This window comes from Polyodon spathula, chromosome 1 (assembly GCF_017654505.1).
Source record: "Polyodon spathula isolate WHYD16114869_AA chromosome 1, ASM1765450v1, whole genome shotgun sequence".
NCBI classification, from domain to species: domain Eukaryota; kingdom Metazoa; phylum Chordata; class Actinopteri; order Acipenseriformes; family Polyodontidae; genus Polyodon; species Polyodon spathula.
The window spans coordinates 73,589,051-73,612,175 of record NC_054534.1 but is presented as its reverse complement, the minus strand read 5'-3'; the positions used below and the strand labels follow the sequence as shown (position 1 = coordinate 73,612,175).

General features: G+C 35.8%; 1 protein-coding gene across 3 annotated transcripts in view; it reads right to left on the bottom strand.

The window, feature by feature from the left end:
* Positions 1-23,125, bottom strand: part of kdm4c (lysine (K)-specific demethylase 4C) — a 201,143-nt gene that overhangs the window by 36,430 nt on the left and 141,588 nt on the right. For all 3 annotated transcript variants that reach the window (XM_041261791.1, XM_041261782.1, XM_041261773.1), the window contains exon 17: positions 22,852-22,960. In XM_041261791.1, the coding sequence (XP_041117725.1) occupies positions 22,852-22,960 (109 nt within the window). The remainder of the gene's footprint in view (positions 1-22,851; positions 22,961-23,125) is intronic.

Genomic DNA, 23,125 nt, shown 5'->3' with positions numbered 1-23,125 from the left:
CACTATTATTATTATTATTATTATTATTATTATTATTATTATTATTATATTATTATTATTATTATTATTATTATTATTATTGGTAACTATTTATTTCCATTTTGCTTTACTTGGTTGGTTATTGTGCAGAGTTGTGTATGAGAAATGTATGAGTCTACATTAATACTTCATGGCTATTCTAACTTTTGTTGCATATAACACTATGTAACACAATTTTTGTTCCTGGGTAGTAAGTGTTATTTCCTAATTGCTTATGCCTCAAAAGTATAGAAAATGGCTATTATTCCCCACAAATTTTGCTTTTGTGACCAGGACAGTGATATTTCAAAATATCACTATTTCCAATGGGAAAACGGGCAAATGCGTGTCTTTTCGTTCACATAAAGTCAGAAAAAAACAACATATGAATCCAAATTAACATGTATTTATACTAAAGTAATACAAAAATGACTACAAAAGATTTAGAAGTGAGTAGTTTTTCGAGCTTTACGATTATACTGTAAATACTATTATACTGAAATATGTTAAAAAATGAACACTAGTGGAGACAAAGTCTATATGAGTCAGCTGTGCTCCAGCAAAACTATCACCTTCTTTCTATTTCCCTACCAATGCACAAAGACTTTAGGGCTGTATCTTCGCTTTGCCATGGCACTGATGAGGCAGAAGTCTCCTTAAAGATTATACATACAATATATTTTCTTGAAAGACATTTCTTTCCTACTGCTATGCTAATTGGAAGTGATACATTTCTATTGACTCATTTTTGGCACCAAGCAAACAATCTGGCAGTAACCTTAAGACTATCCCAGAAGAAAGATAGCCTTACTTTACCCTTGAGAGTTAATTACAAAACAAACAATGCCATATAGTAGTTACAGTTAAATAAAAAAAAAAAAAATCCTGTGTGTCTAGACATGCATTTTAAAGAAAATAATCTCTGCCCTTGTCATGGCTTTGCAATAAACAACATGGCCATAGACATTTTCATAAATAACTTAAAAAGGAAGAAAAACACTACTTTATTACATTCAACATAACTAAGATTGCATCATGAAAAAAAATAAAACGCTGATTACTATACGAGCCACTACTTTTACAAGTCAGAGTGACGTATACATTTAAAGTCTAATTTGAAAGCATCATGGAGTATGCTCAGGTGCCAACAAAATATGAAAACTTTGCAGGAGGGTGAATGCTTCTGCAAACCACTATATTAGGGCTGGGATGATAGTGATTTTTTTGATGCATCGTTTTCATAAAGACCAGAAACGTGTAAATAATAAGTACATATATTTTCATCAAATCCGACCACGAAAAGTAAACGTTTCACCAGTTGAACTTAAAACTACACATTTCTAATTATTTATGCCTAGTCACACTGTCAGTGAGGTTCCCCACAAAAAAGTTAATAAAACATTACAAATATTACTGTCTTACCTTAAGACATCTTGACAGCAACCAGATTAGAGGAAAAAAAAAGTCCAACTTAACAAAGTCTGTGCTCTCTCCAGAGCTTATTTTCTGTTTTTATTCAAAAATATTACAGCATCCACATTCTCCCGTTTCAAAGAACAGAGTTTGTTAACAAACATCCCTGTTTTGCTGAACACACGTTTGCCCTTGACTGATGTTGCAGGGATATACAAGATGCTCTTTGCCAAGGCTGCTAGGTTGGGAAAGTGTGCCTGGTTATTTTTCCACCGAATCAGGGGATCTTCACTGATGTTTAATGGAGTTTCAGAAGCATAAATCGTCATCTCTTGTAGGATTCAGGTTTCCTTGGAAGTAGTGTGTGTTTGTTGCCATCCACGAAATGTAACAATTCCATTGCTTGTTCAGTCTTTGTCTTCTTTTTTTTAACAGGTAAGTCCTCTGTGCTGCACTCACTTGTACAGACACGTTTTCTGTCATTTTCGAGGTTGTTCGCCACCAGATTCACTAGTTTGGAAGACAGTGCTTCAGACACGTGGGCTTTGGTCTGTTCAGATAGGAAATCCAGATGGCGAAATTCTGGGGTCAAGGAATGACACAAAAAGCAGTGGCATAACCTCAGTACTTGGGTCATTCAGCTGATGTATACAAAATTGCTGAGGCAAATTACGCACTAGCTTATCTCTCAAACTCTGTAACTGTAATTAGCAAGTCAGTTCAGTTTGAAGAAGACAGTGTCTCCCCTTCAACAGGAACTTCAGTCAGTCTATGTTTTATCCCTGTTGCAAGTGGGTACAAAGAACTAGCCGTAATGTTTTTCTCTGCACTGAAAAGTACTGTAGCCGGTTCGAATGGCTGTAGTAGAGGTAGTATCTCAGCCATTAGCTTCCACTGCTCAGTCATGAGATCTAAAGTAGCTCCGTCAGACTTTTTGGTCAAATCTGGATTTGACAAAACAGCAACAACTGGCCATTTTAATTCAAGAAGACGTTCAAACATATAATAAACCATATTATACCTTGTTTGAACATCCTGCATTAACTTGATTGGTGCTTTTTCTGTGTTCAGCCTTTCTATTTATTTCCTATTAAAAGTGCTTGTTTCCATCTCACTGTTTTTAAAATGTGCAACCAGTCTCCTTGCTGCTGCCACTAACATACGGACTTGTCGTACATCCTCCAAGCTTTTCTGAATGCAGAGATTTTTATTGTGCCCTGCACAGTTCACTCTTGCAAAGACATTGCTCTGCACACATGGGCCGCGTTGTCATGACCAGAAGAGATTACTTTTGTAGCCAATTCAAACTCTGTGTTTATCTGATTGATAAACTACTAAATTCACAGCTGTGTGTCTCTCGTGTCATTTTCGTGTTGTTAATACTTTTGACTTGACTTCACAGTTTTGCTTAATTTAATGGCAGGTGATGGACATGGAATTACACTCCTGATTTAAAACCGGTCTAAGCACATTCGTGATCCAGAGTAATAAATTTGGAGATTGTCTTTTAACAGGCCATTTCATAGTGCGGAGCAAGATTCAAAATGAGATTTTTTAAAAGCAGCTCCCTGTATTACACTAACAGATCTGATATCTTGTGTGACAACATCCACTATCAGACCTGTTATTTCTTTTGCTCTGACGCTTTTTGGATCAACTTTCTTTCCAAAATAAGCTGTCACTGAAGGTGTTGCTTCCTTTAGATTGTTACTTGTGTTCCCGCTGTCGTATTTTGTCAGGTGCTGTCTTACTAAATGATCCCGCAGGTTGGTAATATTGCCACAGAAGCTCATTAAAACTCCACAAAGAGCGCATTTTACCTTTACATTTTGTTCTTTTATATAAAATAAAAAAAAACTTTAAATTTTAAATAAAATCGACAATTTAACTAGCAAAATCTGATCCTGAAATGCGGCCTACCTCTAGTCTCTTCAACAGGTTTTTTTTTTTGTCACACTTACTCTGAAAACGTATGTGCTGCGTAGTGGACGGGGAGATTTTTTATTATTATTTAAAAGAATCAAAGCAAGGAATACGATTGTAGATTTAAATTTTGACGGTTCTAATAAAAAACGGTCCTATTAATGAACTGATAAACATTGACAGTTAAAATAAGTTGCTAGGCTACGTGACAGCACTGTCCCAGGATTATAAATGTATATATATAAATATATATATATATATTTATTTCTTATATAAAGAAGGAATATATATATATATATATACACACACACACACTGATACACAAAAGGAATAAGACACTCACGTCTAATGGATTTAATAAAATATTTTAAACATAGATATGAAACTAAATCACAAAAAATGTGAACAAAAATACAGATCAAAGAATAATTTTCAGTATGAAATGTGATATACTGTCAAAATGAAAACATTACAAAGTTAGTATCAGGTATGACCTCCCTGAGGATTAACACAATCCTGGCAGCGTTGACGTTTACACCTGATCAGCCTCTTGGCAGACTGCTGTGGGATGTTCCACCACTCTTCCTGTGCAGCTGCAGCCAGCTGGCGAACGTTGTCTGGTCGCGGTTGTCTCCTGTGGATGGCACTGGCGATTTGGTCCCATAGATGTTCTAATGGACACAGGTCATGAGAAAAAGCTTGCCACGGCAAGACCTTGACATTGCTTTCTTGAAGTTGTGCAACTGTAATCCTAGCGCTGTGTGGTCTTGCATTGTCTTGCTGGAAAATCGACACTTCCGGATTGGCTTGCAGAAATGGAAACACTGTTGCCTCAAGGACTTCGTCAATGTATTGCTGAGTGGTAAAGTTCCCATCAATCTGCACCAAAGGCATTCTTGTGTAAGAGGAGATTCCTCCCCACATCATCACACTTCAACTGCCCCACCGGTTGGCTTGAACAATGCAACAGAAAGCATTACGCTCACCACAACGTCTCCACACATGTTGTCTTCCATCTGGTGTCTCAAGGGCAAAATGACATTCATCAGTGAATACAACACTCCACCACTCTCTCTGCTGCAACCTCAGATGTTCTCTGGCCCACAGAAGACAGTTATTTCATCTCTCAGCTGTCAACATGTTACTCCTCAAAGGCTTCTGAACATGCAAATAATTTCTCCTGCTGTAGCCACTACAGTCTGAAAACGATTATGCAGATGGTTCAGTCAGATGAAACGGTCCTAGGCTGGTGTGGTGACCCTCAGCCTTCCCGGACGTAGCCTCTCCGTCACAGAGCCAGTTTCCTGGCTTCTCTGGACTAGTCTGCTGATTGCTGAAGCAGAACATCTCATTCTCCGGGTAACTTCTCTCACAGACAGTAACGAGACGATCTTCATTACTCAAGCGGGACATGGTCGTATCTTTTGCTGTTCTTGCGTTAATTAAAATCATGTTTTTTTTGAATGACTATTTACACAGATTCTTCATCAACTACTTTTGGCAATTTTAACTCAACTGAAATACAAAACAATGAGCACCTGGCATTTTTATGAAATCACATGACTTGAGTTCAGTATTTTGTTATCCCAAGGAACAATACTACTCATCAATCAAAAAACCTATCTGTTCACTATTTAAAATGTAAATAACATTATGCATGTGCCCAATGAGCTATACTTGCTCTTGCTAATTTAAACATTGTTGTGCAAATTTTGGCAAGGTGATAAAAAAAAAATGTTCATTTAGATATTCAGACATTTCTTCCAGCACTATAATTCAGCTCAATTTTGCAAACTTCTCAATGACACTTCCAGGCTCTTGGATCAAAGTGGTTTCCAGAGTGGCACAGATCAGGCTTTTGTTGCACTTCCAAGCCAGAAGATTCTGTGAACTTAATGGCTTTTAACTAAAAAAAGCACATAGACTGAGAGGAATGGTAGTTCCTCATGCCAAGTTATCAAGAACTGCCTGATTCTCTATACAGCAAGGATAGTTTACGTGTTTTCAGGGTAATGGCGCTGCAGAGGTTTGCATGTTTTCAGGGTATTGGCGCAGCAAAAGTAAATCAGCCAAAAGCACCATTTCACTTTTAATTTGTAGTTCATAACACTCTTAGGTGAAATGTAGAACAAAATCAACACCTGTCATACAAAAAGAGAACTAAGTCACCAAAGTTAGGTAAATGTGCCCTTTTCCTTCTCCTTTTTCTTCCAATGTATTTTTTTTTACAGACCCTAGGCACTTTTAATCATGGATATGTATATTACATGACATCTGAGTTTAATGATAATTAACTTATTTTGTTAACATGGAAATATACTAGAGAACACCCCTTTTACAGCTGTGCATATTTGCTTGGTGCTGGCCAAGGCTGCGCCAATTGTTTCTTGAAACTTGGCTTGTGTTTTTGATATCTCCACTGTAAATGGCTGGGCACTTTTGATAACTTGGGATTTTTTCACATGTCCAATGTGTTTTTGTTTGAGATAAGATATACACAATTTCCACTGGGGTCTTGGGAACAGGAGTAATACTGTTACTTTTCAAAATAACTAAAGCATTAGGGACCAAATTTTGATGATGGGGCAAACCTCTAACGCTAAGGTAAAACGCGATTGCCACTGATCTTGTTTAAAAACCAAAAATTTATAATAATAAAAAACTGCCTTTGCCCTGTAATGATCTATGTACATTGTATCAGCTTGTATAATCTAACTTACATGACAGCATGCTGTGTCAAAATCAAGAAATTGTTAATTTTTTTTTTTTTTTTTACACATTACCCTTTTTATAGCTTATTAGATAATTTTTTTTTTTTTTTTTTTAATGGTATAGGTATTCCAGTATGATATTTCAGCTGATCTGAAAATTATAGGTATCTAACAAACAAAAACTGTTTTCTTAATACAAAGACCAAATTTCATACCCGTGTAAATTATTTTATTCCAGACCATTTCATATTTTAAGTGTACCTTTTATTTGTTTATCAGGTTTGAAACATATGCAGATATTCCAAAGACAGCAAAATAATAAGTGCATATTCACAATTTAAAACACTTTGGACTATGACGAAGTCATAAAAAAACCTATGTATTTAAATAAAATGTTTCATACAAATCTATATTCAGAGAAGCACTAAGTTAATAAAGCCATGTTCCAAATCACTGTTCCCATATAAACTCTATATTGCACACAGTTTGAAGTAAGTTTTAGAAAAAAACAATACTGTTAATGAACATAACAAAAAACTGCAATCATATATGCAAACACTGTTCAACAAATGCAAATATTTATAAATGCTGCATTAACAAATGGTACTGTGGCAGTTTGGTGCTGTGGCAAATTTTTCTTCATTAATATAACTGCAAAGACAATTGCAAGGGATACAATTTTCTTAAAGGGAATGTCAGTTGCTCCTGATTTGCCTTTCATTTTTTTCTTTTTTTGGTTGGCGCTAACAAATTCCTATCAGCATCTTCCCAAATGTTATTTCACTACTACAGTAAGAATGTGTTCACAGCACATTTTGAAGTCAAGGGATTTCCTGCTATCTACACTAGTTATATCCTGGCTTTAGATTAAATAAATAAATGATGATGGCAAGTTGTAATCATCTGTAGGGCTAATGGGATCATAACCAAAATGACAATCCAATAGCCTTGTTGTTTTGTTTTTATTCAGTATCGCGAATAACAAAATACGAGGAACACAGGAAACCTCCAGGGGTGATATTCATTAAGTTCCAAGAAACAGTTTATTTGTAACATACAACATCACTACCACTTTCCATATATTGAAATTGAAAGTTAAAACTTTAACAGCAGAAATATGTCACCAGGCCTGCTTCCAGGATCTGACAGAATGCTGTTTGCCATTATGTAAATCAGGCAACATGCTGTTAAAACAAATGTACGTTCAAATAAAAAAACAAAAATACTGTTGTAGCTTTGAATCATGTCTCTATTCGAAATGACTCATATTTATAGCATTATGCACTGACTGAAAACATACTGATGGATGCTTTTTCTTTTGGCACAAGAAAAATACATATAGTCATATAGAAAGAATGTCATCATATTTTCTGCTTTCACGCGACACTTACTAGGAATCATAATTGGTTGCTTTTATGCAAATGAGATTTGATCAAAGCCATCCCTGGAACCAGGTAATTATGCACAATATGTATTAAAAAAAAAAAAAAGGTTAGCATGGAGTACTGTATATTTATATAATGCACCACAGAGAACATTAGCAATAAATGTCTGTTGATATCATACACACTCACTCTATCTCATTACAAAAAATCATTAACACAGCTGTCACAGTGTCTCCTACAACCATTGTACCAGTGCCGACCCTTGGCATCAGAATGCTATTTTCTAATTTTCCAGACCTGCCAGCATACCAGGAATCTAAACTCAGATTCTGGATCATATTCATTTAAAGCATAATGTGTTTTTCTTAGAGCAGGTTGACATATCTGCATAATTTAACACAAACGTGATGCTGATCAAGAGGAAGTTCTTTGGCTAGTAGCGTCAGTGATTCCTGCAAGTGAACAGGACATAAGTGAAGTAAGTACCCCTTGTTCATAGTAGAATTAAACTTATTTTGAATCCTAATGGTCTAATCCAACCAACCAACCAAACAACCAACCAATCCAACATGTTTTTGGGCTTTACCAAGCTCAAAATACCTATATTGCTTATTCAGCCCTCAATATATCTGGTATGCATTGCAAATACTATGTACATGTAAAATATAATTCTAACTGTTTTAAATGCCCACTAACTGGAATGTCTTTGAGGTATTTATTATGTAGAAATACGGACTATTTGTCTGCTATCTTGGCCTGGACACTTTCAAATGAAAAACTGTTTCTACCTAGCAGTTGGTAGTTGACAATCTTTTATTTAAGAAAATCTTCCTCTGCTACAATGGCATAAACATTATAATCAGACATGTCTTCAATAGGTTAGCTTGACCTTGGCACAGCTTCCTGCATAATGTGTCATTGCCCAACGCCTTTGGATGTTGCTTTATGTACTGTACTTTACTTGAAACACAATAACAGTTTTAATACAGGATAACGTGCCATTATTAACAGCAATCAAGCGTCTGCCATGAGCCAAACAAGAATAAAAACCTTGGTTGAGGAATTAAGAATTATTACAGGTACTGACAAGCCTACTACCTTGCTGCACAGGCTATATATTACCCCGATAAACACCGTCTGTCTGTCTGAGGCAAGTGGCTCATAACTGTGCCAGATGGGTTTATGATTGAAAACTGAAAAGCTGCCAAAAGTGTGTCAGGAAATGTAAACCAAAAACAGATCTAATTTATCTCAGCAACAGCTACTTATGAAAGACTGGTAGATTATTTTTTTATGGAAAATAATTATTTAAAGCACGAATAAAACATTTTACATTTACAAGTTTGCAATACAAACATAATATTAATATAAAGCCGTGGCTTAACAAATCATAATTCATTTTGTTGTGCTTTCACTATGCAGCAAGTTTTACTCATTTTCACAAACAATTACTGAATAATTTTTATAATGCCAATTTTTTATAAATATTTTGCCAATTGAAAATGAAGTCAGACTTCCGTAATTAAAATACAGTTTATTTTTTAAACACGGCAATAACATAATTAAATAAAACACAGGAAGTACCTTTCTACTGAGCTAAGCTTTTTAACAAATCCAAAGTATCTGGTTACCAGGCACGAAACAGAACAAAAATGAATTGTGCCCTACACAATAGGAAAGAATGATTCTTCTGTACAGTGGATTTACTGCTCTTTTGCAGTTTTCCCTTGCTTTCCCGTGGTTATACTGTGCATTAACCATGTTTATTAATGTCAACGTCTACTTCACCATGCTTTTACTATGCTTTAATACTTTTTTTTTTTTTTTTTTTTTTTTACTATGGTCAAGGTTCAGTACATTAAAAGAAATTAACTACTGGCAATATCAATGACTTATAAAACAATGTCTTGGCCTATAGTTCTTATAATTGACCTTTGATATTTCCACCGAGCATGACCAAAATGTGGTAATTTCTCTAATTTTGTATGACTGTATCTTTGTTTGAATATTGTCATATTTGTCCCAGCAAAGACAAATGTCAAATTGTTTATAAGGATGATTCCTTACCAGGAAGGTCCTTAATAAAAATGCAGTCAGCAAATTCTTACATGTAAAAGCAACTGACTGTTACTGATAATTTAAAGTAAGAAATCACTTTAATGGTAACTACAATAGCATGCCTGGAGAAGGGACTGCAAATCACCTAAACCTAGGCTACTTAATACATGGTATACAGCAGCAATTTGGATGTATATCAGCTGTTCAATATTAATTATTTACCTACACTGTTTCAATTTCAAGTTTTTAGAGCCTATTAAAAAAGATTCCTTCACTCCTCTCAAGCTTTTAATAAAATCTGCCAATTAAAGCACTGAAGGCAGTGCTTTGCTTAAAATTGTTTTAGCCTAGTAAAACTGTCTTTCCTTACTTAAATAGAATAGAAAAAAGCCCACATTTCACAGAAAAGAAAGGAATGGGATAGAGGCACAAACACACAAAGCAAAAGCAAAAGCATTTTGTGCTCTGGCACCGTGCTTAATCCTGCTGCAACCAGTCGTTGCAGAAGGAGATTCATCTCTACAGAACAGTATATCTGGTATTCTAATAGGAACTTTTCAAAGGGAGAGTTTCAGTTTATTAATGATATTTGTGAGGTTGGGGAGGGGGGATAGCAGATAGCTTGGTAGCCTGGTGGCGGCATGTGGTATTGCATCTGAGTCTTTTGTGTTGTAAATAAATATAAAACCTGAGCCTGTGTGGTGTTTGCAACCTCAGTCCCTCCATCTCTTGCTCACAATCTACCAGTGAACTCCCACACCCTTTTAAAAAGATAAATCATGTCTGTAATAAAATATTATTCTAATTCACCACAGAGGATCTGAGAAATTCTTTACTTCAGAAGTCTGTTTGGTTTCTCCTCTGCCAACAAAGTTTGTTATGCCACTATTCCATCAGCACCATAAAACCAGTCCAAAAAAACACTCTTTCCAGTATCAAACTGGGGTTGCATTGGTTCCAACTACAATCCAATCTGCAACCGGACGTTACAAAAGATGTTGTACAAGATGTTATTAAAGATGTTGTTCCACGCTTTTGTTACTGCCATTTATAACTGCATTTATCTACCTACAACATTTTCCTGACAGTACAATTAATTGAGAAGACATCCATTCTAGCTTATTTTTGTATGATTTTAACACAGATCTTTTGTATCCCTCATCGGTAGCTTCCTCCTTCATATCACAGCCATTTGGTGAGAATTTCTGCTTGCCAACAATCCTAACTGGAGATTATAGTCTTAAATCAAACAAATTTGTTGTTGGTCTGCTGCTGATCGAAACTATCGTGACTGATCTCAAATTGCTTTCAGTTCTGTCCTGGTGGTACATGTAAACATGGCATTAGTTTTCAACAGCTGTCAAACAAGCATTTAAAGAAGAATTGATCAGTTAAAAAAAATAAAAAAGACCAATGACCAATGCAGACACAGGCAGATGTTAGTTTGTGTGCAACCCTTCTAGTTACACCTTACCCAGAAGATATTTTCTAATGGTCTGTTTGTGGGTCCCTAAGACGGGAAGTGGGGAAAAAAAGAAAGCCTGCATATTGTGATTCCCAAGTGTGTACAGCCAGCATGTGCCAATACAGAACTCACATCCCATTATGTTAACTGATTTTGCCTTTGTGGTTACTGCTTATAAATAACAAGTGTCAAAAGCACTAGCTTCTATGTTTTAAAAAATAAATGTATATTTTTGTTTGCCCATTCTGTAATGTGTTAGTAAAATATTATATTGTCATGCATTCTTCAAGAAACTGAATTTGAACCGGATCAACCTAGTAGCAGAGATGGCAATCAATTCAATGTTACAGTACCTTACCACTATTAGAAGACATGTAGTCCATAAAAACAAGCTACTGAAAAATGTAGCTATTTTAAGTGGCATCAATGGAAATTAGAAAGTACATATTCTGATAAAAACAAACCAAAAAAAAAATATTTTAGTTAAAACAAAATATTTTCTGTTGAGCTTAATGATAATGACATTCAGAATACATGTCTTAACATAAATGATGATGGTGATTATGAAAATCGTACTGTTAAAATGATTTTACCAGGGCAGTAGAGAAAACAAACAAACATAAATAATCTTTTAAAATTAGACCTGCCGTAATTCTTTTCGGGAGGTGAGGGGCTGGATGATTGATCAGCAACCCTTTTCAGTAAGCTTCTATAATCATTCTCAGTGTACATAGAAACTAAAACATTGTTGTTGTAAGATACTGTATTCACTACAATATTCCTTCTCTGAATCTGCACTATCAAAGTCACTACATAATTAGGCAAACAGTGGATCATATCCTTAGTACTGAATACAAAAATAATATGCTCATTTAATTACTAAAAAAATAAAAGAAGGAGGGACCCCTACACCCACAGCCAGATCTTCTTGCTGAAGCCTGTTAATGCTTCATGCTTTTAATTTTTCATGCTTTACTCCTGCCTGGGTAGTGAGGCTGATAATGAACATAAGAACATAAGAAAGTTTACAAACGAGAGGAGGCCATGCGGCCCATCCCAGAATCTCATCAAGCAGCTTCTTGAAGGATGGGTGTCAGCTCTATGTAAAAAAAGTGCCTTCTGAATGCCCCTTTATCTAATATCTATTTGAGACTCCCTGGTCCTTGTTTCTTTTTTTCAGGTCGAAAAATTCCCCTGGGTCGACATTGTCAATAACTTTTAGAATTCTGAATGTTTGAATCAGATCGCCACATAGTCCTCTTTGTTCAAGAATAAATGCAATTCTTTTAGCCTATCTACATATGACATGCCTTTTAAACCAGGAATAATTCTGGTCGCTCTTCTTTGCACCCTTTCTAGAGCGGCAACATCCTTTTTGTAGTGAGATGACCAGAACTGAACAAAATATTCTAGATGAGGTCTTACTAATGCATTGTAAAGTTTTAACATTAGTTCCCTTGACTTAACTTCAACACTTTTCACTATATAGCCAAGCATTTTGTTGGCCTGTTTTATAGCTTCCCCACATTGTCTAGATGAAGACATTTCTTAAACATAAACTCCTAGATCTTTTTAATAGATTCCTTTTTCATTTTCAGTATCTCCCACATGGTATTTATAATGCAGATTTTTATTGCCTGAATGCAGTACCTTGCACTTTTCTCTATTAAATGTAATTTGCCTTGTCTGCCCAGTTCTGAATGCTGTCTAGATCATTTTGAATGACTTTTGCTGCTACAACATTGTTTGCCACTCCTCCTATTTTTGTGTCATCTGCAAATTTAACATGTTTGCTTACTATACCAGAATCTAAGTCATTAATGTAGATTAGGAAGAGCAGAGAGCCTAATACTGATCCCTGTGGTACTCAACTGGTTATATTCCACTGGTTACCACACTCCATTTTGAGGCTTCTATTACTGTAAAGCTGGTACATACTGCAAACCAACCAAAACTGCAAATAAAAAAAATAGAAACTCTATTTTAAGAAGGCTAATACAGCAGTGATGTATACCACAGTATACCCTCTTACTGTAGTCCAAATACCTTCTCTGTGGTGAAAATCCAATATCCGCTAGATTTCATACTGCATCATCTAATGCCAACAGATTCAGTTTTTTATCTTCCGAGTAGTTTTTGACATGGTGTAATAGTACATGCCTATCGCTTTTTTTATTCACAAAATATAAAATGCATTAGCCAAGAAACAACTACTATTTATTATTCACCCATCAGTAGCTGCTAGTCCTTAACAGTTTTCTGCCAAGATGTTTGGCCTATGAACATAGAAATATGAAGCTATCGGTGAATTAATGCACAATGTTCCCTTTCAAGTACAAAATATAACCATTACCTCATGGGTATTAACCCTTTGATATGGCCTAACCTGAATAGATATTCCAAAGACACAGGTAGTGCCAGTGACACAGTCGTGCCCGCCTCCGATAGCATAAAAGAGGCTGCTAACACTCAAAATGTCATAATTTTTCCTTTCACTGCCTGAGAGAGAGATCTACGAACATATAAGTGACATACAGTGTTACTTCTGATTGTTTGCTTGTGTTTATCACTTATTGCGATTGTTTTTACGTGTTTTAATAATAATGACTTCATGTATTGTGCACTCAGCCGTGGTTATTCAGTAGTCCCTCAGTGGCCTTGTGCACCACGCGAAGCCGGCAGCTCTGCTGCTCCTTCCCCAGGATCGAATGCCTTAAGTCTGCTACTGGTCCTCTTTCGTAAGCTGCTAGCTTTAGTTGAAGTTTAAAATAAAATTTTAGTTTTTTATTATAAAAATATATTAAAATAACATAACTGTTTGATTACTGTTTTGTGTGTTTTCTCTGTTGTATTTTTTGTCTTTTTCCACAGAAATACGACGCGGCTGCTGGGCTCAGCTGTCCTGTGTTGACAGAGACGTGCGTGCTGGGTCAAGCTTCTTGTCTCTGTACCACATCAAGATCTGCTTGCAGGCGTTAGTGTGAAGGCTGTTAGGGCTCTAGCAGTATGCTTTCCTCGGGTTTCGATCTGTTGGTTAGCCAAAAAGCGTTACAGGTGGGCTTCCCTGTATCTAGTAAGCAAATTTAACAAGTTTGCTCACTATACCAGAATCTAAGTCATTAATGAAGATTAGAAAGAGCAGAGGACCAAATACTGATCCCTGTGGTACTCTACTGGTTACCTCGCTGCATTTTGAGGTTTCTCCTTCTGTTTTCTACATGTTAACCACTCTTAATCCATATGCATGTAGTTCCTTGAATTCCTACTGCGTTCAGTTTGAGAATTAATCTTTTATAAGACTTTGTCAAAAGCTTTCTGGAAATATAAATAAACCATGTCAGATGCTTCGCAATTATCCACTGTCAATGATGCATCCTCAAAAAAAATCATCTCCCTTTCCTAAAACCATGCTGACTGTCTCCCAGGATACTGTTACCATACAAGTAATGTTCCATTTTGGATCTTATTGCAGTTTACATAAGTTTACATATAACAGAAGTCAGGCTTATTGGTCTGTAGTTACCTGGTTCGGTTTTGTCTCTCTTTCCGTGGATTGGTATTATGTTTGCAATTCTCCATTCTGTTGGTACAACCCGTCTCAAGAGAGTGTTGCATGTTCTTAGTTGGCGTTTTGTAAATAACTTCTTTCATTTCTTTGAGTACTATTGGGAGGATCTCATCCGGCCATTGGGATTTGTTTATTTTAATAGCTCCTATTTCCTTTAACACTTCTGCCTCTGTTATGCTAATGCACGCACCCAGCAGCAAGCCTATGACCAACTGAGACAGTATCCCTCAGGATATAGAACAAGCACCAAAACCATCTGTGAAAAGTAAATGTTCTATGAAATGTGAAATTAAGATCTCACCTTTGGCTCAGTAAGTACAAAGTATAAAGCAGATTTCTTTTTTAAATGGCATTACATGTTTGGTGGTCATTTACGCATGCAGCTATTCTGATAATCTAAGTTTATAGAAAAGTCCTTCATAAAACGCTAACTGCATCATTTTAATAACTTTTGATGTTGACACATAAAACAAAGTAACATGCATCCATTATGTAAACAGACCGTGAACAGTTGACCTTGTGAAGACCTCTGAGTTAATCCTTTAGATACAATGGTCTATTGCTGCCAGTTCTGCTATGTGTTCAGAATGTGTTTTGGCATGCAATTCAGACCCATGCATTTCTACTCCTACAGTTCATTGTTTGGTTTGGATTCAAACTGTGCATGCATGCCAAGCCATTTTTTATCTCAAATTTCATCAATCCTCCTGGTAAATTCTCTGGAGAGTCACAAGATTATTCCACTTGTTCTGTTACTTTTCTATGTCATTTTCAGTTGCTTTTTCTTATAAGACTTGACTCTTTAGGGAACATATGCCTTGCTTGACACCATCATAATATTATGCGATTGGTTGAACTGGGTTGTTACCTCACTCTTTTTACTCAAGGGCTTTGATTTACTGTCTACAGTAAACAGACTTCTTGTATTGGTTTGATTGTTGCTTTTCCATTAGGAGCAGCTGAGCAATTATTAGAATCTGAATACACTATGTATCCTAACACCTAAATGTTTTTTTTTTATAGCTTAACCAGTGTTATCTTGTTGGGATGCAGATCTAAAATATGAATTAACTGGGTTTGTGTGTGAAGCAGTTTATACCTCTTAATCGTCCAACAATGTTCCTTAGTTTCGTTCTTTCTTTTGCTGCGGGCCCAGATCACAAATAATCTACTGTTCATTTATGAAATTACAGCCATCATGAAGACTAATGGTAAATATGTAGATCTATAATATTTTTATCTCAAAAATAGTCATGTAGTGGGTAAGTTACAAGTGGAAACAGGTGTCATATCCAGTTTCGAAGGTCTTTAACTTCAGTGAACACTGCTTATCTGTTGTTTGTCATAATATGTTGTACTTTAGTTGCACATCAACTCTAACAGTGCCAGCTTATACAGGTCTAGTGGATAACAAAATCACATGGCATAATAAGTCAAATAACCATACTGATTTACATGCATTGCAGATGAGTATACCTCTCTGATGAAACCCTCCTGCATTTACAGCTCCAAGCACTGTACACGAAAAGACAAATCCTGATGCAGGGGGACAAATACGGAGGAACTAATACTGATTATGCCTACTTAAACCATAAGTGACAGTATTCCAAAAGGTTCATGTTCTACCACACTGCAGTCAGTTATTACTCTCTTGTTGCTCAATTGTACACTTTTGCATACTTGCATTTGCTACTAAAGCAAAGTGAACACGCTTTTTCTGAAAGTCTGCATGTCGCCTGTATACTCTAAACAAACCCAATAGTACATGTCTAATGTATGTTTCCACCTCCAAACACAAACTCCAATCATAAACAAATTGTCACTATACAGAATGTAATACACACATAAATATATAAATTAATTCATATCGTTTTAGAAAATTAAAACACTGAAAACAACAATCAAAAACAACAATTGGCTCCTTTGTTGTCGGCACCTTTGATTACTTTCGAATTTCAAATAAATCACATGATGCAGTGACCTTTCAACTGCTGGCTCCACCTTCACCATTATATTACTACAGAGAAAAATTTGAAGCTACTTTTGTAATAACCATTGCACACCTCAACATATTAGTGTATATCTAAGTTCCTCACTGTGCCACACAGATGTAATTTAATCACAATAACTGAGATCCAAACCCACGTATACCTTCTGTACCACTACCACAGACAAACTTAATGTATAGGCCGATAGCTGCGATTATGGAGTATGTGTGTAGGTATAAATAAGTAAGGCACATATACTAACTCAGAGTACAGACACACAAATAAACAGAGACAAAAAAATATCAAATACCAAGAAGTGTGAAAATATTAAAAAATGACCTTAAAAAAAGTGTTTTTTTTGTTAATTGAAATATTGAGTAAGTTTAAGGCTGAGCGAGATCTGATCGATTAGTTCAATTCCACTGCAAAGATTGATCCATTAAAACCTAAGATGAAATCAGAACAGCTGTCATACTGATTTTCTCCTGAAGTACAATACTCAGATCTGCTTCATCTGACTCTAGTATTGAGCTAGAATAACCCACTGCAAAAACACTCGGTTTTCAGAATTGATGTACCTTTCAAACCTACAAATTGAGGCTCTCAAGTTTGCTAATATTTCCCTTTAGGTGTTTTTGTATTTTTATTTTCTTACTGTAAAGGCACCAAAGCGGAATGTTATGGAGTAAGCCAACCTTAGAATGGCTGGCACTCAGCTCTCCATGCAGTTAGTACATTCCTTTTCAGAATAATGTTTCCCACACAAAGCACACTTGCGACTACTCGGTTCACTTGTCAAATACAAATTGCTAGCCAGAAAGAACCTGGGGCCATCACTGCAGTTCCTATTTAACAATTTAATGTTATATTTTAAAGCAGGCAGTGACTAAAATAAACAAGAGCGACCAAATGTTCCTTTAAATTGTGCATAATAAGTGGAAATAATTCAATAATTATTTTGGACAAGAGAAGCTGATGCAGTTTAATGTGCTCTTTGAAGCCTTTAAACCATATTAAGTAACCTACCGTATCTTTTAAATTTCAAATGGGTGTCATTAGTAGGCTTTTTTATAATTATGTAGACAAATAATGTTTTACCAGCAGGATTGAGATTGTTACTTTTTATAACCAACCAACCTATATTTTCAAAAAACTAGCCTGGCCACCTACATACTCAGATATGCTTAACATGCACAAATGAGGATGGTTCCTAAATGAAGCACCTTTGTGCTTAAAGGTAAGTACATCGACACAATGACAGTGACACCTCAAGTGATGGCTCCCCACGGTTAAAAAAAAACATATAAGATTCTACCTTGAAGCAATGTAAATATATAAAAAAAAACAACACACACAAAAAAAAAACCCAATATAAATATCTGTGAATTGATCATTTTACTTTTTAATAATTTCAGGTTATTTCTGTGTGCTCTGATATGGCAGTTTCCTTTCATTGCCATATGCTTGGTCTGCACATGCACAAGTGTGGCCTGGAGCCTTGGAGATTAATCGTCTGCAGCCTGCCCTGAATGTATTTCGGATTTGTTACGGCTCTTCTGTCAAAAAAGGGCATAACGCTGTGATAAATATGCAATCCGGATCTTCCTGAAGCTGTTAATTGAGGTATTACATGGCAGCCTGATTGCAATAAATATGCACAACCAGGTTCGGCAGAAATAATATCATCTTTTTTTCTCCCTGCCATCCTGTTTTTTTTTTTTTTTTATCGTCTGAGAAACAGCAATACAGCAGTGGGTCAGATTTGGCAATGTTTACATGGCATTGAGTAAAGACAACTACCACATACCTGCTTACAAATTAGATGTTTAAAATTAAATCACTCATGGTGCATAGACTGAGGGAGTGGACTATAAGTAGGGCTTCTGATTTTCGGTTTTAACCAATGAAAAATGATACAACATCCTCGATGTAAAGAAAATTAAATAAGTTACAATTGTCCCGTGTTATATCGCGCCCCCACCCCTTAAATGCCACCATCGCATAGCCAGCTATTCTCTCTGAACAGATGTCACAAATAAAAACAGTGCTGTTTTTACCAGTTATATCGCCACTGGTAAAAACAGCACCCGCCAACTTCTCAAGCCAAGCAAATGTAAATATAACCACTGCAGTTTACTTCATTGTAGCGCCAATGAAATAATCATGACCAATTAAAACAACAAAGTTATGCAGTTAACCTTTGGCACGCTTTCCAAATTCATTGTTAACTGAACGTTCATACTAATGTCATCAACTCTCCCGCTCCCAAAGCAAAACAGAAAGTACAAAATTGCAACTTGATCCCGTGTACATTTTACACCAGAGCAAAAGAAACAAATCTGCATGTACGCATCTGAAAATAAGAAAGCAAGTCAGCAAGACATCGCAAATGTTTTCTCGAACCCTGAATGTCGTGCAAGCAGGGTAACGGGGCCAACAAGTTGAAGAGGATGGCAATGGTGAAGACGGTGATGAATGCACAATTGTGGATCAGTCTAAACCTGTGGAGAGCCCCTATCTTGCAGGTTTTACAGGTGTCTTTACATCATCAATGGCTAAAGATCTGGAACACCTGTTGACTAATTAAGCCAATAATTGGTGCATATAAGTAACTGAGAACTCGGTTGAAATGAAAATTAGCAGACCCAGTAGCGCTCCAGGACCGGTGTTGGAGCCCTCTGGTCTAAACCAACATCCCCACTACAGACTTGTGAAGCTTGGTAGACATTGTTTAGATTTTTTGAAAGGAGAGACAGCTGTAATCCCAAAGATGTATTGCATTTAACTTATCTAAGGTCTCGGGTTAATTTGTTTAACCTGAAAGGCTTGACACAGTCTAAAGTAAGTGACATTTATAAAGCACAGTAAATGCTTTAAAAAAAATTAAAAAAAATTTTAAAAAATGTACGATATGAGGTTTGTTTGTTTACGTGCAAGTTTTGCACAAATGAAGGCTGACCTAAACTAAAGCATCAATATCAGTGAAAACAGCATTATAGTTTACTTTTTGTTTAAAAAAAAAAAGCCTATACACATTCAAGGTTTTCTCTTTTTCTTTTTTGAACTGCTTAAATGATAATGCTGTAGCCTACCTGAAGCACTGGGCTTAAATTACTTTGTGACATAAATACATGGCATCGTTCAATGGGGGAGAGTTTCAGCAGTAAAGTTCAAATGACCAGTACAGTAAAAACATATCGTACGCTTTTTTGTTTTTATGGAATTGTTGTTTGGGTGATTTGACACTAAGTACATAAGCGTTCCTCAAAAGTAACCATTTATGTTGCATACACATGGGAAAAGATAATAAGACTATACTAGTAGACCTACTGTTGTTTTAAAAAAGATTTATGGTTTATAAGAATGGACTGAGATAATTGTAGAACTGAAACAATAAAACCATTGAATTTATTGCAAACGTTTATTTATTTTTTGGTGTATTTTTTGACCCTCACTATAATGCCACCCTCGCTTTATTTCCCATTTTACCCATGGCCCTTACCTGGCCGTATAAAGAGGGCTGACTGTATATCCAATAAACACCGGAAAAACACTGGAAATGGTTACTCTATTCACGTTGACTTGACACCTGCCCCTGTGATTTTTAATTTTCTTTTAATAACCTGACACTTTGTGCAGTGCTGTTGAGCAAAGTCCCTCCTTCCTGACTCGCTCTGAACACTTAAACCCACCTCAACTACTGATTGGCAGCACATTCCTACATTTCTAATGGAGGACTGTGACATGCTTGCAAGGTTTAAAATGAGATTACAAGAAATGGAGGATTGCTCTTACAGAGGACTGTTCTTGCTCACTATATTCCAATTTGATAGGGAACACTTACAGGCTCATGGAATTTAAAATGTGGAAGACAAGAAAAAAATAAGGTACAATTCAAAAAGTGGGCAAGTTCTGTCGAGTTACTATACATATTGTGACAGAAAAAAACAAAAGTAACCATAAAAAATAATTTCATGCAGTATGGTATATAAAAAGCAAAAGCCCAGGAAAAAAAAACGGTTTACATGTAACTCGAAAATAGCTAAAAATAAGCACCAAAAAAAATTGAATTAATAAAAACCAAAAAACAGAAGCCCTAACTATAAAAGTACACCATTACAGAGTACCAGGTCATTAAACACACTGTTTTCCCTCTTCTCTTCCTCACATCAATATGTGTATTATAGATGAAGTCTGGAGAATATTAGCATTCTTGGAATGCAATTGCTTTCCTGAACAATAAAAATACATCAGCGCTTTTCTTAGCTGTCAGTTGCGCTTGTGAAAACAATGTTATCGTCCCAAACTGTTTATCTGCACAGTGGGAGGCAGTTTCAGTGCTCTGTGGAATAACTTCTAAGGAAAACCTAACTGTATTATTTGTTGGGACTGGTTATATGAGTTTTGCTGTGTGAAAGCCTTCACATTCGGAAATCACATCCCTGCGTTCCCTCTAGGGCTTTTATTTAGTTAGCCACTGTGGCTAAAACAACTCAATAGTTTTTAGCCACACTGGAAAAGCTTAGGGAATGCCAAAGAAAGTTACAAATAACTGTAAAAGTATTTTATTGTAGGCCTACACAATACAAAAAGTATTTCAAATGTTAATAACCTACTAATAAAACTAAACAACTGCTCTTTCCATTGCTTTTCTTCCCTTTTCAGTTTCCAATGCAACCCTAATGACACACAACAACGTACTGTCACTGGTAGAACAGGTACTGTATTTGTCACAGGATTAAAACAATAACAATTGTACTACAGGAATTGTAAATGCATTTGTTTCTATATTACAAAATGTTCACTTAAAAATATGAATTGGTTTAAATATGTTTATTTCAGCAAGACAAAATGTGTATTTTATTTTAAACATGTAGCTAGATATTTTAAAGACAGACCCCACTCTACCAACACATTTGCAGTAGGCTATCTGCAAGCTATTATTACTTTGATTTCTTTAAGAACTGCTAAATTTACCACCGTGAGAAAAAAAACCCACAAAAAACCCCAAATAATGCATAGTCATTTAGATGATATTATTTATGTATAACTAGCATGCAGCGTGTGCTATCAAAACAAAAGTTTTTCTTTTTTTATTCATTGCGTCATATGAAGAATAAAAACTGGGCTTGTTGTAATATTATTAATACATTTAGCTAATGCCTTTATATATATATATATATATATATATATATATATATATATATATATATATATATTTTATGTTCAACGCTTGGTTTGGCCGACATGGCGAGCGGCTAGCGGGAGCATAGCATCCCCTATCACCAAGGTAGATGTGCTTTAAAGGGGAAATATCAAGTAAATAGTATTTATCTTACCTGAATATTGATTTATTTATTTTTTATTTTTTTTTCTGTTTTAGCACATTGCATGTTCAGTTTGTGTAAATGTATCTTGAGTAAACAAGTTCACTACCACTAGCTTCTCCAATGGGAGTTTACCTCTAAAAATGTACAGAACCCCAAACTGGGACTGAAAAGAGGTTGAAATATTAAAAATGAGTCTGTTGCAGTTGTGAGATGTGAAAATAGTGGCTCGCCCAATACGGTATCATAGCCTATTGTAAAGCATTGGATGCCCATATAGTTGCAATGAGAATTTTAAAAAAACTCATTTAGGGTATCGCACTAGTTGAATTCTTGGTTGAAGTTGGTTTGGTCACAGTTCAAATGTCCACAGTTTTTTTGAAAAATGTAAATCTTGCCATTGTCCATCCTGGGTTTCTACCGCACTGCAATGTCATTTTGAGATCAGTGTGACTGCTCAATGGCATGACATGCAGCACAGCAGTCAGAACATGCGGTAGCTATATCAAGCAAAGGCAAGCATGCACTTCAGGTATTTTATTTGCAATTGAAAATTTAAATGTTGTACATGTACAATTGATCTTACAAAGCCCCAATACGATTCTAAAGAAAGATGAATTTGAGAACATTTTAAAACGTATTTTTTATATTCAAACTAGGTAATTGTAGAGTATATTTAATCATTGAGTGAAAATGTTACTCTCTTCAGATTCTCAGCTGTTCAGAAATGTATAACACGGTATACTTTCAGTGGATATTTGTACTAATACACAAACCAAAAGTCACGTTATATCAGTCAGACCTCAAATAGTTTGAATGATCACCGGAGCGGAAGGGTTAAGTATTAGCGATACCCTATCTATATGACAAAAAGCACTGCATCTTTAGGTAAGAAGTCATAAATGAGAGTGGATAACAAAAGTGATTTAAGGTGATCCATATGAAGCTATTGTTTGAGCTCAGTGATAATGAAGATAAACCCTCTGTTTGCTCACCAGTTTAGACCTCTGCAAAGGTATCTGGCTGAGGTCAATGGGCTTGCGTTCTGTTTGGTTTGTGAACTTCACCTCAGGGATTGCCACTGCACACATCACATGTGCCCACCTGCAAAATCAAGAAGCAAACAATGTAGCATTACACTTTTCAGAGCATTTTCAGGAATCTAAATCATTAGTTTTTTACAATACTGAACCAAATGTGTATTTTAGTCAGATTTAGATAGATGCAGGTCTGAACAAAAAACTGACTTTACTACACATTTACAACCCT